The 16454-nt window shown below is 35.8% G+C and overlaps 1 protein-coding gene across 1 annotated transcript; it reads left to right on the forward strand.

Moving 5' to 3' along the window:
• Window positions 1-4737: 4737 nt before the first annotated feature.
• Window positions 4738-15455, forward strand: RB195_026222 (uncharacterized protein; the record flags this gene model as incomplete). Its single annotated transcript, XM_064214675.1, has 19 exons — window positions 4738-4803; window positions 5634-5703; window positions 10067-10165; window positions 10763-10914; window positions 10983-11043; window positions 11146-11356; window positions 11412-11494; window positions 11574-11743; window positions 11831-11900; window positions 12415-12619; window positions 12675-12831; window positions 12927-13107; window positions 13500-13608; window positions 13671-13897; window positions 13969-14130; window positions 14207-14332; window positions 14681-14815; window positions 15063-15191; window positions 15331-15455. The coding sequence occupies 19 exons, from the start codon at window positions 4738-4740 to the stop codon at window positions 15453-15455; spliced, it is 2538 nt and encodes an 845-aa protein (XP_064070556.1).
• Window positions 15456-16454: the final 999 nt, after the last annotated feature.

A 16454-nucleotide genomic window follows, 5' to 3' on the forward strand; every position in this document is an offset into this window, starting at 1 on the left:
GGCAGTTTTGTTTACGGCCTCATATGAGGTCACCTCTCAGCGGAATTCGAACGACACCAACGATGGATGACTAACGGATTTTAGCAAAGTTATCCGGAATCTTCTGGAATTTCGAATAGGCACGTACGAAAATGTTAACAGAACAATCATATAGAAATGTCGCTTAATCATCAATGTATCTGGCATTCAGTTTATCCGCTTCAGTTTAAGAACCATGGTGCGTCCTGGATCAGCCACACATCCCGAACTCTCTCCTATCTGTCAATCTGTCTACAGTATGGTTGTTCTGTGAACATCTGATTCTGTTCCTATTGTGTCGGATAATGTTTTCTATTCTTATTTCCATCTTAGCTAACTCTCTAGGAATAATGGAGAGACTTCTTGTTAATCTCCATTCTCCTGCTATGAGATGATCCCGTGGGACTTTTTCACCTTGTTTTGGTGGTTGTAGCCGATTTTCTTGAACGGATGCTGGAGCTATAATAGAATACTGCTGCCATGCGACGTACGGAACATCCGGATGTATGGACTAACTACCAGAACTTCTCCAGAATTCACCAACGGCGCCGCTATTGTAAAAACGCTTCGTTGGCTTTGGATGTTTGCGATCTGAAGACGATAATGAACCCACCATTTTCACTTATAAAAGACGACGAAATTCACAAGCTTAAGCGAAAACTTTTCGAGCAGCTACAGTATTTATAGGATTCCTCATAAGTGTCTGGATGTAGTGTGTTTAAATCAGTTTTTCAAGGAATATGAAGCTCTTTATTTTTTTTTTGCTGATAACTCGTAACGCTACAAGATGATGAAGTTTGAGCAATGGTTAGCGATCCGGCAATTTTACATCCAAAATCTAACAAGTCAACATGATTACCAGATGACAATTTCTAATCTAGTCAACTTTGCTTTCGGATGTTGACAAAAATAAATGTTGTTCGTATCGTTGTTTACTCTAAAACGATATGTACACAATGATATTTCAATTTTAAAACAAAGCGTTTTTTTTTCTTCGAATATTTTCTTCACTTTTCTTCACTATGAGGGAATTATTCTTTTACTTGCACTCTAACCGACGCAATAATCCTTTCATCAATTATTTAGGTTTTATTCATAATGGAATTTTTATAGGGAAGCTATTTACTGCAAAAAACCGTCAATTTTCTTCTATAGCTTTCAACTATATGATTAGATAACATATCATTCCTATTCGAACAAGGTTAGGTCTCATTTAGAATTCCTGGTCATCTTCTTAAGAAATGATTCACCAGAACTGAATAAAGAAACACCATATGTCTAGTTTTATTCTATGCTGTAAAATTAATGTTCAGCTGAGAAATAATATCTCTAATGACGTATTCACGTGAGAAAAGCATGAACATCAACAATTATGGCACATACATACAATTAATGTTCACATCATCGAACCTGTGGAATTTTACCGTACATGACTAAAATAGACGGCACATCCTGAATAGAATTAGAATGAATAGTTTCTTTTCTTTCTTGATGACAACTTTTGTTGAGTAAAGAGCGGTGTTGGAATTTTCCCGAAAATCACATTGTTTCTGATCGCTTAATTGTTTGTTTGCTCCGCTAGCCTCTTCACGATATTTGTATATTTGACATCCATTCCTCGGTCTTTCATTTCCACATATTTTCGGTTAATTACTAGCAATAAAAAAGAAAGTTATCTTTCAATTGCTAAGAAATTGTCTTTTTTTTCTTTTCATTCTCTTTTCTTTACGTTACACTCGTTTTTGTTGTTGAAAACTCACATTAATTGAGTTTGATATTGCGCTCCATCTACTCGTTTGTGGTCATTGAACGTAATTCGAGGACTCAAAAACTAACCTCGGAGGTACTGTATGTCAATTTTTTTTTCTGAAAAAATGCACGATATAGTCTGTGAAAATCAGATGGAGCTCACATAATTTGCGATTTCCTATCAAAAGTCGGATGCGTAAGAATTTTCAGGAACACTATTTAAAAAACTTCAAAATTACTGAAATGCGATTGCTGCGATCTATGGCTTCTACAAACTTCCTTTTTTTCTTCCAAATATATGTGATCCAAATTTTTGAAAGAGAAATCCAACAAAAAATCCATTAACTATACAGCCAGGAGTGAGCTTCTCTACTGTGCAGATGTGCGGTTATGAAGGTTGTTTTTCATCCATACTTAATTTAATATGACAGCTGATAGCGCCATTTATTTTCCCCAGAACACTCATCCTGTACCTGCCGTTCTAAAAATGCGTTGTGTTTATTTAAGTGCTGCGAAAATTAGAAGAAATTTTTGACGTTGGCTTAATTAATTAATTAATTCGGAAAGTAAATGGATTAAAACCAGCAACTGATCACAACTGATCACTCTTTTCGACGAAACAACTTTTTACAGCTATGAGATTGACTCAATGGAGCGGCGTAAAATAAATTTTATTACTTTGACGGGTACAGTGTTTCATTTCGCCAAAATCTCATCAGTGTAAAGACGAGTAAAAAAGAGGTAAAGCCAAAAGATCTTTTAATTATCGAAGATTTTAAAAATGTTATTGTCGACAATTTTTTTATTACTTCCTGAATCCTGAATTTTTAACTACCCAACTCTCTATGCTGATACCTATCACAAAATTGGAATTGGAGAAATTACTAGAGAGGAAGAACTTGCTAGAAGTAGGTCAGTTGTTTGGTTAAATGGGAACCGTCCGTTAGTTCTGACAAAGTTTTCCAAGTGTCTTGGAATTTTGATCGAAGTTTGGAGGAAGTCATTTACGTGATATGTGCAAAGGTTGTCAATCACCCTTCTTTCTGTCAGGATTTTTTTTTTTTGATTTTTGGAAACTGGTACATACAGTTGAGTCAACGAAGTAGGGATACCAATAATAAAATGTCTGTCATTGAAAGCCAGTCAAACAAAGTATCATTTAATATAAATGGCAACAATTTAATATACATTAAATTGTATATTAATGTGAGAAAAAACAATAAAGGACAGGAATGAATTACATTTACATTACGCTTTTTTCTTTGATTGAAATTTCGTATGAACAAATATGAAAAGAAAAATTTTGACTAGAATATGCTCCAGAACTCTTCATCATTCCTACTTTCTGAAAATAAGAATATTCAAAATACTGTGTTAGGGAATTTTCTACTATAATGATTGAACTATTCCATTATTTACACCTTTTCTTACTGTATGTGTGGCTAGGATAATAATTACAGTTTTTTTTTACTGTTTAGAATGTAGTTTTTTTTTATTATTTGGAAAATTCCTTCATTGCTTCCACAACTCTCTTCGCAATTACGCGTTATCAGTTAATAGGATTGAAAGCGCGCAAAATCCACGAGAATCTCAATCTCATAAGAAGAAGGATTTTATAACGGTAAGCATCAAAAAAAGTAAGATTGATCAATTGATCTACGGGCAGCTGATCTGCGAAGATCAATGTGAATAAAAACCGAAATCAATCGTTCAGGAGAACAAATTTTTCGTTGTCTGTGATCTCTTTGTTTCATACACTCTCCTATCTGTTTGTCTGCACCTGTTGCATTCATTTTCCACGGATATTTTATTAAACATATTGTCCTGGTTATAAGGAATGCACTCCCTTCCATTACATTACAGCGGGTATCTAATTTTTAGTGCTTTTTAGAGTGTATTTCAGGAGCTTTTCATCGCTAATGCATGGATTCTAGCTTTGTTTCATTCAAATTTTACTTTTTAAATGTCCATATAGCTTAAGAATTTAAACTGTTAAAGTGGATTTCTTTTCTGGATAGAAAAAAACCGACAGTGTTCTCCGGTGAATTCGAGGCTGCTTCCTACCATTTAGTTTTTTTGATTTAATCATTAAAAATGATCTGTAGTTTTCAACAAAGTTTTATATCGATTTTAACTATATCATCATTTGAAAAGCGGAAATACGTATACAGTCATTTGTTCGTTGACTTGTCGTTATCGATTTTTTTTCTATCAGACTTTGTATCAATAATCTCCTGTTTTTCTGGGAGTGATCTGTTTCAATGTGTCAGTTATCATGTACTACAATTCCAGAAATGTGTTTCAGTTTCTTTTTGAGACTAAATATATTTATTTATATGGTATATGAGTACGTTCCTCTCTTTCCACTCTATTCATGCTGGTTTGGTATTTTTCATTATATTTCTGTACAGCAATGTTTCTTGTGATAGTAATTTGCTATGATCCAAGCTTTTCCTGGTCAAGGATCACTCCAAGCTAAATTTTCTAAAATTGAAAAAAAACGAAATAAAATACTGCTTTATTGAAATTGCTGTGAAGTATTTCCCTGTCATTTTTCTATTTTCTATTTCTTTTCCTTCTTTCTTACATAGAGCAGGATGCTTGTTAAGGCATGTACATTACTTTGGATTTAATAAACAACCAAAAGAATTTCCTGGACAATTCTGTTGCGTATAAAACGGGATTTTTGGTTTCGTCGAGTTAGGCAAGCAGTGTTGCACAACTTCCTGTTAACATACATTATTCTAGAAAGTCTCGGGGTTTTTTTTCTGGAATTTCTCTCAGAAAACTTGTTTGATGTGACTACACACGTATTTCATGCTCATAACGCATTACTCTCCTATTAGATCCAATAATTCCCGCTTAACTTTATAAGAAAGTGCTTTTTAGTAATTTTTTTTTTCTGGATCGGATTGCGCTTTCTCTGCATGATTGAGTGGAGATTTTATATTTGTTATGAACATTTAGGTAATGACAACTAACGGAGAATCGCCGCCGGATTCTGGACATGATAAGAAGAACGGCAATCTTCCAGTGGTGAGATTATCGAGGTTATTTCCTCAATTATTTGGATCTTTGACCTAAATGCTGATAAGCGCTTTGCATTCCAATATTGGTATCCATTATTGATTGTCACAAACTTGAGAGATCATCAGATAGCGGAGATAATTAAGCATATTAATTAAAGGCAGAACTTTTTGATGTTGTGTTCATTTTATTAATAGGTTTGGTTCGAGACGCAGTTTATAAAACTAACAACGTAAACAGGAAACGTGTCTACCAAATCTGGAAATCAGAACCCTGGGGAGCTACCTTTCGTGGTTGCTCCACAAAATTTCCGCTAATTTTTGAAATATTTGAATTGGTTTCTGATGATCATTATTTACAACCAATGACAATATAGTTTAGTATTTTTTGTGCTTATTTATGTTTCTTTAAGGTTAACAAACCTATTTCCTCGAGATAACAGATTTTCTAAAACTGTGATTTTTCTAGTGTCAAAGTATTAAATTTTGAAAAAGAAACGCCTTCCGTTTTATAGTGGTCCGGAATAATTTCTTTTAATACGTTGATACATATTTTATAATGATATTTGCAGTGGAAAAGGGCGGAATGTTTTTTTTTTCGCATTTACTTAGTTATGGGCACTTTTTTGTTCATGCAGGGGGCACTTAAGCTCGATATTATTCTAATAATTTCAAATAATTGGAGAACGTTGTTAATTTTGGTCAATCGAAATCACTTGATTTGACTTTGGGTGTATATTAAGGCTTCCTGTGCATTGAATCGCCTAGTTCCCAGCTAATAATGGCTCAAAAAGCTCAAATTATAGATCTTCAAAACGATCATGATATATCGATTTTTAGGTAATTATCAGTGAGCCTGGATCACCCGATGTTTTAGTAAAAATGGAGCCGGGTGGGCAAAATAATGAAGGTAATTGTTTGATTTTTTTTATTACATTTTTGTGCATTATTTTTCGTTTTTCTTGCATTGTATTATCCAGCGTTATTTGGTGATTAGAAATTCTCTTTTCGAGTCCTTTTTCTGTTTCGTTCCTGGAATTCTTCTACCATGTTGTTGTTTGTTAGAAATTCCATCGATCTATCAAATCATTTCATCATCAGCATTCGACATTTGATAGCTGCATACGCAAATTTTTTCTCTTTTTTTTTGTGAATCAAAAGTTTGTTTATTCGTTTAGAAATTTCTAACAAATAATTAATCAAAGTAATCATTTACAATACAAATAAATACAATTGCTTATAATTAAATCAAGTGCGATTAAAGGATAAAGGATAAAGTCACTGGTGTATCAATCCACTTGAGGTGCGCCAACGCGTTTTAGTGAAATTCATAATCCTTGAGTCAAATACAATTAGTAATACAATTGCAATAAATAAGTCATCAAAATAATTATTTATGTTACAAATTGCATAAAATTGCTGTCACGTTAAGATAAGTTTCCTCTTAAATGCATCCCTCCACGAATCTGAGGTGGTGTAGATTTTAGGTGGAGTACTCGTATACGGGATTGTAGATTATGGAGAAGTGGATGATTCCGTCCATTTCTTCCTAATTGCCGTAAAAAACGGCCCGGAAGATACGGCTTCGGGCGATCTGGCGCATTATTTTCTACAAAGAGTTCGGCTGGAGCGCGCCAACCATGTGCGGCACCGAATCTTCCGGACCGTTTTTTACGGCAGTTAGGAAGAAATGGAAGGAATCACCCTCTCTCCATAATCTACTATCCCGTATACGAACACTCCACCTCAAATCCGTACCACCTCAGATTCGTGGGGTGATGCCTTTAAGTTGTGCGTTTAGATCATTTTCTGACCGCACTATCAATCAAATATCGATAAATGATGCGTATTTCGTGCACTCTGGAAGCGAGAATCCTGTTCTGTCATGTCGGGTTAATAATTTCTCGTCGTTACAATGCCCGTGAAGCTATCAATTAACGCATACAGCACACATATTCCACTTTTTCTTCTTTCCTACATTTCTGCAGAAATAAATCGAATTATTCAATTGTCACATATTTCCTATGACGCCTGTTGAATAGGACAAAAACATTTATTCCGATGAATTATTAATATTTTTGACGTTGAGAGAATGAAGCGATAAAAAAAACCTCTCTCCCTTCCTTCCAATTTCCTATAGTGTCAAAGGATTCTGGAAAAAAAAATCTCATAATTTTTCTCTTCCGCGCAACAAATCAAGTATTCTGGCATTATATTCGTGTTTTTTGTAGCATCATCTTATGCTCATTTTTCTTCCAGAAAATTACTCAACTGTCCTTGATTTTTGTACCAGCGTTGCACGGTTTTGTCACATCGTCATTGTACTCTTTGCAAAATCTTTGCGGCAAAATATTTTTTTTTTCAAATTTTGAAAATTTGTGACTCCTCTTCGAAATTTGATCTTTTGTCAGGTGCAAGTTTGAAACTTGACTTAGACTTAGTATCACTTAAATGACTCAGTTTTACTTTAGAAATCCCAGAGGTAATGAGAATTTATGAAAGTGAAGTAGCATATAGTAAGTATAAGTAGTATAATAGTATAATAGTATGTTATAATAAGTATAGAGTATAAATATAAATATAGTGATAAGTATGTAAGTAGAGCTTATAGCGGTAGGTGAATTTAGGTCGGATATGATTAAACTTAGTATTGATCTAGGAATAACTATTTCTTAACTGATCATTAACGAGAAATTCTTTCATTTCTACCTTTGAATATTTTTCATTCTTGATGTAATGTGAAAGAATCTGAATGTGACAAATTTCTACTGTTTCCCTCTTCACTGATCGGCCAGATAAGAATTCTGAGTTCTTTTCAGTGGTCGACGTTTCTAAAGTGCATGGGAATCGCATGTCTTGGGTATGAAATCAACATGATTTTATAGGGGGCAGAATTTTAAGCGAATCCACGATAGGGTGTTCCTTGGTTTTTTCGGTGTGACTCAGGGCGGGGGGAGGTTTTTTCTTCAAGGAATTATTTTCACGCTTTTTGTTGTTCCCGGTCTTTTCGGATTTTTTCTTCGAAATATTTCAGAAATAGATTTCTTTTGAGTTTGAGTTTCGTTTTGAGATTTCTTCAGGCTATTTGCTATATTCATAGATGTGAAGCTACGCAAAAATTGCCCTTATCCTCCTCGTTGACGCCTCTGCTTAGTGATAGCGGCATTTTTGATAAGGCAAACATTTCTTTTGTCTGCTTCAATCACACTACTCTGAACAATGTTTAAATAGTTAAGCGGATTTGTAATCAGCGCACCTTCTATATCGGTAAAATGTTTCACTTTTTCTCGTGACCCCGTAACTCGATGTGATTTTTGGCTTTTTTTTTCTTGTCCTTACCAAATTTTTTTCACATTTTTAGCAGATAGTTACACAAATTTGTGGTTTTCTTATGAAATTCTACAATTACGATCGTAACTTAGCAACATAGGGAGGGAGAGTGAAAATCATATATTTGTCTCGAAAAATGACCTCACATTTGGGAAGAAAAATGTTTGAGAAAGAAGTACCGGCTCATTTTAAAAATCAACACCTACACTTTATAATATATAATATTGAATGGGAACATTTTTTTTCGGTAACAGATGTATTGGAGAACTTCCGATCGCAAAATGACTGAATAGCAAGTTCAATATTTGATAAGCCCGAACAAACAGACAGGGTATTAGATTATCTGTTCAGTTTGCACTTGACCCGGTCAGAACACCACAATCCATAATCACCTCTCCAACCAGAGGGGATGCATTCCATGTTCGAAAAACAGCTTGTTATTCTTCAAATTTCTATTCCTATCCTAACTAATGTATTCGTCTGGTTTTCATGCTGGGAACATTTCAATGTTCACAATCCTATTCATCTTCTGTTTTCATTATGACTCAGGTGTCCGGTCACCACCTCATCTCGCGCCTCTTTCTTGCTCTACACAAACCACCTATCGATCAGTGTGGTTTGAATCATCCCACTACACTCATCCACCTCTCCTGGATGACAGTGCAAATGTGGCCCACTTATCTAAAAAGTCTTTTTTCTTAACGGGACTTGAATATCCATTTGTTGGTCTTATGTTGACTGCTCGTTTAGGCACCTTAATACCCTTTCCCTTTTACCTTTTTTTTTACTCACAATTTTTTTTCCTCCTGGAAATCATCCGTACTCTTCAAAAAGACATCAACAGCCATTTAACAGGTTGTTTTGATTGACAGGTTTCTCTTTTTGTGATATTCTCTTTATCTTATTTCTTAGTAACTATTTTGCTGGAAGGAACTAAGGAATATGTAGAATTTTTTCTTTTTCTAACTAGTATAGGAAGAAACTGTTATTGTAGAAGAATCAAAAACTTTATTTTTGAAAATAACATTTTCTGTTTGCTTTTTTCTCCTGGTATGGTTAAAATATTTGAACAGAAGACGAGAAGTGTTCCGGACGCCCCACATATTTACAGTCGAATTCAATGAGATTCTTTAAAAAAAAAAAAAAAAACTCCGTTGTTGCTGAATAAATGTCTTTCTGCTGATTGTCATTCTTCTTAACGAAACTGTGCTTTCTGGATTTAGATCTTTACCTTCCTTACACTGTTCAAATAAAGAAAAAAAAACTTTTTTTTTCAAAGGTGAAATGAATTCAATGTTGGATCTAAGAACTTTTGACGGAACGTTAAGATTTTATTGAGAAAGAATGAATCATCTAATGACGTGGAATTGGGTATTCCTGGAGAAACACAAACATCATCGATGACGTTTTACAACATTTGCGCTTATGTTTATCAAAAAAAAAACATGTTATCAAAAAAATCGGGCACGATTCGTGCAAATTGCACGAGTCAGCTGTAGGATCGGAGCCATTCGATTTGTGTTCTTCATCGACACTCAATTGACCATTCGACACTACTCGCTATTTTTCGCATGGTACAACCTTGAACTAGACCTTTCGTGCTTCGTTTGTCGTCTGTTTGCGTCCCGGCTGTCTTCTGGTCCATGAATTCCATGAACCCATCTTTTATGCCTTCTAAACTAATAAACAACTCATTTCACACGTGTTTTAGTTCCTTAATCCAATATTTTTATTCGGTAAACAACACTGATTATCCATTAAAATATCATAAAGAGTCATACTTGTTTTTCATCGAAAGTACCATGTGTAATGTTCGCTTCACAAACTTAATTTTATGCCCGATTCCAAGGCGGCTGCCATGTGTCTCGTTAGTCTCGAGAACCTCTATTAATATTACCTCAACGGTTGAGTATTCTATGATCAATGCAATCATTAATTTTTAGTGGATCACCCTCCGTACTTTGAGGACGAAGAGTGCGGCTCACTGGACGGTATGAACCAGGAGCTCGACTTTTCATCGTTTTCTATCAATTTTCAACCAGGTACATTTTTATTTATTTATTTTTCCATTGCTATTTACCTCTGCATTTTTTGAAAATACTGATGAGATGTATCTTTTTGACAAGTATTACAGATATTTCCTAGGGCCTTCTATGTATTTCAAAGATTATGGAATCGTCATGTTTTGAGTGTTTAATTAATTTTAATGGAAGCTTATCCAAATTGTAGCATTCGAATAAATTTTTGGTTTCCTTACACAACATTAATTTCTGGTAGCGAAAACTTTGTAGTCATTGGAAGGAGGAATCTAAGAAAAATAGCCCAAGGGAAGAAAACAAATAAAACACGGACTGAATTTTCCCCATAATAAAAGAATAATAAAAGAAGGAAAAAGATTTTTGTCCTCTGAACTGGTACTCAAATCGAGAGCGGAACATAAATGATCACTTCCTTCCTCATAAACAGACATGAAGTTGGCAGATCATTGAGGTTCTATGAATCCAGAGAGGTACAATTATTATCCACAATTAGTTATGCGTTGCTTCTTCACAGTACAGTGTAGTAGTCAATAAGGAAAAGTAAAAAAAATATTATTTGTGTTGATATGAGTGAAACCTCTATTTGTATGTGTTCTGCAGGTGCAGATGCAGCCGTTGAACTTCTTCCGGTACCTCCGGATGGAGGATATGGATGGGTGATTGTGTTGGCTGCCTTCTTTTCAAATCTTATCGTTGACGGTGTTTGTACTTGTTTTACGGAATTCAAAAGTTCCTACTCACAACATTTTCATGTAAGTCAACGTTTCCGAGGATTTCGTGTTCCTTGGTGTTACTGTATTATTTTTTCGGATTATTCCAGTCTTCTGATGCAGCCACAGCACTCATTGGTTCACTATTAATTGGAGTTTACCTACTTGTTGGTAAGTGTCCGGAATAAATTTGTTGCTGATACAATGCTGTTTCAGCTTTTTTTCAGCAATAAGCAGTGCTCAATTTTATTTTTATTTCTATTTTTTTTGCAGGTCCCGTCGTTGGCGGTTTGGTGAACAAGTATGGTGCTCGAAAAGTTGTTATCGGTGGTGCATTTATATCCGGTACCGCATTTCTGATCTCCGTTGCCTCTCCAAACATTTATTTCTTCATGCTTATCTATGGAGTATTGGGAGGTATAGGATTTGGGATGATCTATCTCCCAGCAATAGTTGTTGTTGGTTATTACTTTGAAAGTAAACGGTAAGTATAAGTATGGATTCTGGATTGATTCCTATCGCTCATGTGGATATTACAGTGCTGTTGCTACTGGTATAGCAGTGGCCGGTTCTGGAGTTGGTACAATGGTGATGCCATTCCTTACAGAGTATTTCATTTCCAGTAAGGTGTTTATGTCAATTCAACTTGTCAATAATTTAATCGTTTCATAGTCCTCTATTACTTGACAAATATCTTACAGCAATTGGTTGGAAGTATACTGTATGGATATTAGCAGCCCTCGTATTTTTATGCGCACTATTTGGATTGCTTTATCGACCTTTACCAGCACCTACAATAGAACAAAAAGATCATGAACTTGTTCCACTGCGAGCTGCGTTAAGAAAAATGTCGGAGACAGACGATGAAGAGGTGAGAAATTAGAGTGACAATAAAATAGTAGTAGTAATTAGTATGAAAATCCTGAAAATTCCCGGAAAATGTGACATATCTTTCCAGAATCGCGCCACATCACAAATGTCGAACGAAAACGATAGTCCGACGAAACGTTATGCTCGTTTAGAAGGAGGTTAGTGGTTCGAATTGTGTGAATTTGATTTATGTGCTGGATTACTGTGCATCCTGAAATAAAGTAGTTAAAGAGATGACTAGAATACTTTTATGGTAGAGCTGCGTTTTAGAGTATGAATTAAAATCGTCATCAAAAATTTTTCTTCCGTTGGAACTGCATCCAGGTTCGTGAAGGACAGACAGTAATTTTCGGGAATTTTTGGGAAAACCTATATATGGCTGTTTCCTTGATCCTCGATATCTGGATGGGACATAGAGACTTTGAAAGTGTTCGTTATTGTTCAAATTCTGCGACCTTCCTAGGCTAGCTGTCTGTCACGAAATGGGCGAGTTTAGCCCCTCACTGAGGTTTTTTTTTTCTAGCCACTCAGTGAGGTGCGTAGAATATACTTTATTCCTATCAGCTCTACAATTATTTTATTGTAAGACATTTCCCATGTGAATAGTTTTGGGAAATTTTGTCTTAAAATCTAAGGTTTTAGAATAGTTCGCAAGCTGATTTTTCTCTCCAGAAAATAACCACGATGATCCGGTGATGGCTCGTCTTCGTAGTGCGTTGTCAGAATGTGAAAACGATGTGGATACATCACCGTCGACTCCAGTTCGACCTCCTCTTTCACCAGTTTACGAAAATGCTATCAGTAAAAGTCGAGCTGGCAGCACCCACCAGACACATATTGCTCCAAATGTTCGAGCCCGTAAACTAACCATTACTAGGTATCAGAATCATTTGTAATTATCGAGTAATTTATTGTTATTGACATAATTTTAGCATGACAAGTGATATGGCATCTAACAACGATCTTAAAGCATCCAGAGCGACATTAAGCGGACCACAATTGAGCAGAATTTCTGCCAGAAGCTTCGCACAATCCTTGAGCAGACTTTCGAACAAAGGAGAAGCGTCCTGCCTGAGTATTGCAATGAGTGTAAGTCCGATTTTGTAAAAAAAAAAACGGTACTGTTAGGATCTATCCTACGTCCTCTAAGAGAATGTTCTGAATTTTTGATGATATCGATTCAGGGTGTGGATCCACAAGAATTTGCACGACCAATGAATCGTCAGGATATTTTCTATGGAGGTTCTATCAAAAATCTGAAAGAATTCAAACAAGAAGGGAATAATATGCAATCATATCGTGGATCAGTGATGTCTATTCCAAGGTCGGTGGTCGGTCAAGCGGCTTCGACTCTAAGTCAAGCTGGTAAGATTATCCTTTAATTATTTAGTGAATTTCTATAGTGATTTTTGTTTCTTTTTTTCGATTTACAAGGTTAATTGGTAGAGAATACTGTATGCTCCGTACATTAGAAATTCATTTATACTGCCATCAGGTTTAAGAGTTATTGGGTAACTCAAAATTAAGTAAATTGACTCTATTTTGGTATGGTCGTGTACAAGCATTTAAATTGTCTCATACTCCTTGCTATCAAAAGTGTTTAGACCCGAAGGTATCCTGAAAAATTTCTATTTCAGTGAATTACGTTTCATTTATATGTATTTATTATTATCATAATAATTATTAAATTACTTACAGGTTTTTTTTGAATGTGTTCACAGTTAATGCAACGACACGGAACACTTTCATGATTCCAGGAGATCTTCACGAACTTGGATCACGTATCGGCGGTTCCCGATTGTCTCGAATCACCGGTGGGCTTGGTGTGGACGATGATGACATCCTAAATGATTTCTATGATAATGGGTTCGATTTTTCATCCTTAACTTTACTCTTGGAGTATCCTCAAATGATCCGATCTTTTGAAGACGATGTAAATGGATTCCGTTGCCTATCCGTAACGCATTTTCCGAAATGATCGATCTGGAATTGCTAAAGGACTCAGTAATGATGTTGCTTTGCATTTCAAATCTACTCGGAATGATGGGATTCTATATTCCATTTGTATTCCTGAAAGATCTTGCACATACTCATGGTACTGATCCGAGCGATAGCCGATATTTGGTGCCAGTTATTGGTGTGACGAATACAATTGGTTTGTTTAGTTCATTGATTTTCTCTGAATTTTTGTTTGCTAATTTGGCGATAAAAAAAATGAGATTTCAGGAAGGGTTTTCTTCGGATGGCTGGCGGACAGAGGATACGTGTCGGCTCTTGCTATCAACAATTTTTCGTTAGTCGCATGTGGTGTGCTCACCTTAGCCGCTCCTCTTTTACCAACATTCTCGCTTCAAATAACTTACGCTGCATTGTTCGGTTTTATTATTTGTATGTTTTACATCTAATATCTCGAAATATTTGGTTTTTTTTTCGTGATTTTTTTATTCTAAAAATCATAGTTTAGCGGCTTACATCTGCTTGACCTCGATTGTGTTGTCCGATTTATTGGGTCTGGAGAAGCTGACGAACTCGTTCGGTCTCCTCGTGGTCGCCAGAGGTATTGCTTCACTGGCCGGATCTCCATTTGCTGGTAAGGAAATTTCCACTGAAATTCTTAGTAATAAAAACGCTTGATGATCTAGTTCTTTTCCTGGTTAGGTTCTTAAAAGCAGAGTTTCAAAGATATTTTCGATGCAGAAATAATGTCCACTATCGAATTTCATTCAATTTGAGCAATTATTGCATGAAAAATCGGGATCAGTTTTTTTTTTTTGAAATCAACTAATCGCTGCTCTTAGGCTTTTTGAGGTTTTTTTTTTTTTCTCATGATGTCGAAACTTCAATCAACTAAACAAACAATATTTTATCGTATGAGCTACTTTGAACTTTTCACATCGCAAAAACATGGCGATTACTCCGTTAGCTTATCTTTGTTTAGGTCTTGTTTACGATGTGACTCAATCGTATTCTGCTGCGTTCTTCTTTGCTGGATTCGTGATTGTCATTTCGGGTTTGATCTCATGTGCTATTCCATTCGTGCACAAATGGAAGAGGAGTCATGGAGATAACGAAGGTAGGTCAAGAAATTAATGTTGATTTCATAAATTTCCACAAATTTCTTGGTGATTTTCCAATAGGCGTTCTAATCTTCTTTTATCCGAAAATGTTTATTATAGTTTTTTTGGAATAAAATGGCGGATATCATCCATATATTTGATAGCTCTTTCATCTTTAGTGACCGATTATTGGGAAAATTACGGGAATCCACAGTGTTGCCTCTGAAATTCCATGGACATAAGTTATTCATGAACTTGTTGTAGGTGACGATACGAAAGATATGGACAACGCGTCTGGAAAACTGTCTGTATTGACGGAACGCTCGGAAGAAAATCTTACCGAATATCAGAGGACGATTCAAAGCCTCAGGCAGCAGCATGCTCTTCTTCAGGGTATGAATTTTTCCCATGGATAATTTCAGCAATTTTTTTTTCTTACCAAGCGCTTTTCATGCCAGCATGATTTTGTGGTTTATTTTCTGTGGGGCGGGAATTATTCGGCACTCAACTGTAAACGTTTTTTTCGTTGCAGAGATTGAGGAAGAAAAACGAAAACAGAAAAATTTAGACAAGAGGAATGGGACGGTGGAAGAGGTGAACGAAGAAGACGGGGACGACGATGTTCAGAAGCAAAATCTCGAGAAAGCTGAAAATTAGCGATGATTGCGTTCTCTTTGCTTTCATCACCTTACGCAGCTTTCGGGAAATGCTTTTAGTCCGTGGGGTTTGTGTTCGTTTCTGGCACTGAGCATCGCTTCCATATGCTGATCCTGGTGTGCTGAGCATAGAAATTTGTTAATTTACGTATATACGCGTTCGAAGCGACATCAAACGTCGCCAAGTAATGATTGTTATAGCCAGTGGCGATTTCTTTTCATAACTGTAGTTTAGCACTGTACTTCTAACAATTGTCAAGCATTAAGTCGAGTTGTAGACGGTAAAAAGAGTTTCGATATTTTCATATCAGCTGACGTTCTTCAGCACGCATTTGCTACGGGTAGGCTCCCTCTGAGACTCTCACTCGCCTTGCTCCTTCATGCTTGTCGTCTAGTCGTTGTTTAGCCGCTTTCATATCTCACTCACTGTTTCTTTTTCCCCTTGCATTTACATTGCGATTTTTGTTTTATCATCCTATACTTTCACATAACGGTGAAACTGATCGAAGAGTCCATATAAAATATGGACTCCTTACAAATTGAATGTTCTCGACGATTGTTTCAACAATATCATCTCGAATGTGGTTTTATTTAATATTATATTTTTTAAACCGATGTTGCATGTTGTCTCCCTTCCTCCCCCCGTGTGTTAAATGCAGTGCCAACTGCTGAGCTTTTAAAAGGTTAATGTCTTAACTTTCAAATATGATGTACTATTCTCAGTTCTGTTCCATAAGCCGGTTTCATAACTCAGCGATGATCGCTCAGAAGCTTACGATGCTTGCTTCTATTCGATCCTTTTTTTGTATTTCGAATTAGATGGTAACTTCTGTGATAAACGCTTCTGTAACTATTTTGTGATGTACAACACGTGTTTCAGCAATCCTTTCACAACAAGGACTTAGTGTTCTCCAGTGAAGTTAATTGCATTTCTCCTCAGCTGTCATGAGTAATTTAGGTCGATCCTTAAATAAATAAAGTTGTAGTGAAAGTACTTTTC

Source organism: Necator americanus, chromosome X (genome assembly GCF_031761385.1).
Source record: "Necator americanus strain Aroian chromosome X, whole genome shotgun sequence".
Lineage (NCBI taxonomy): Eukaryota > Metazoa > Nematoda > Chromadorea > Rhabditida > Ancylostomatidae > Necator > Necator americanus.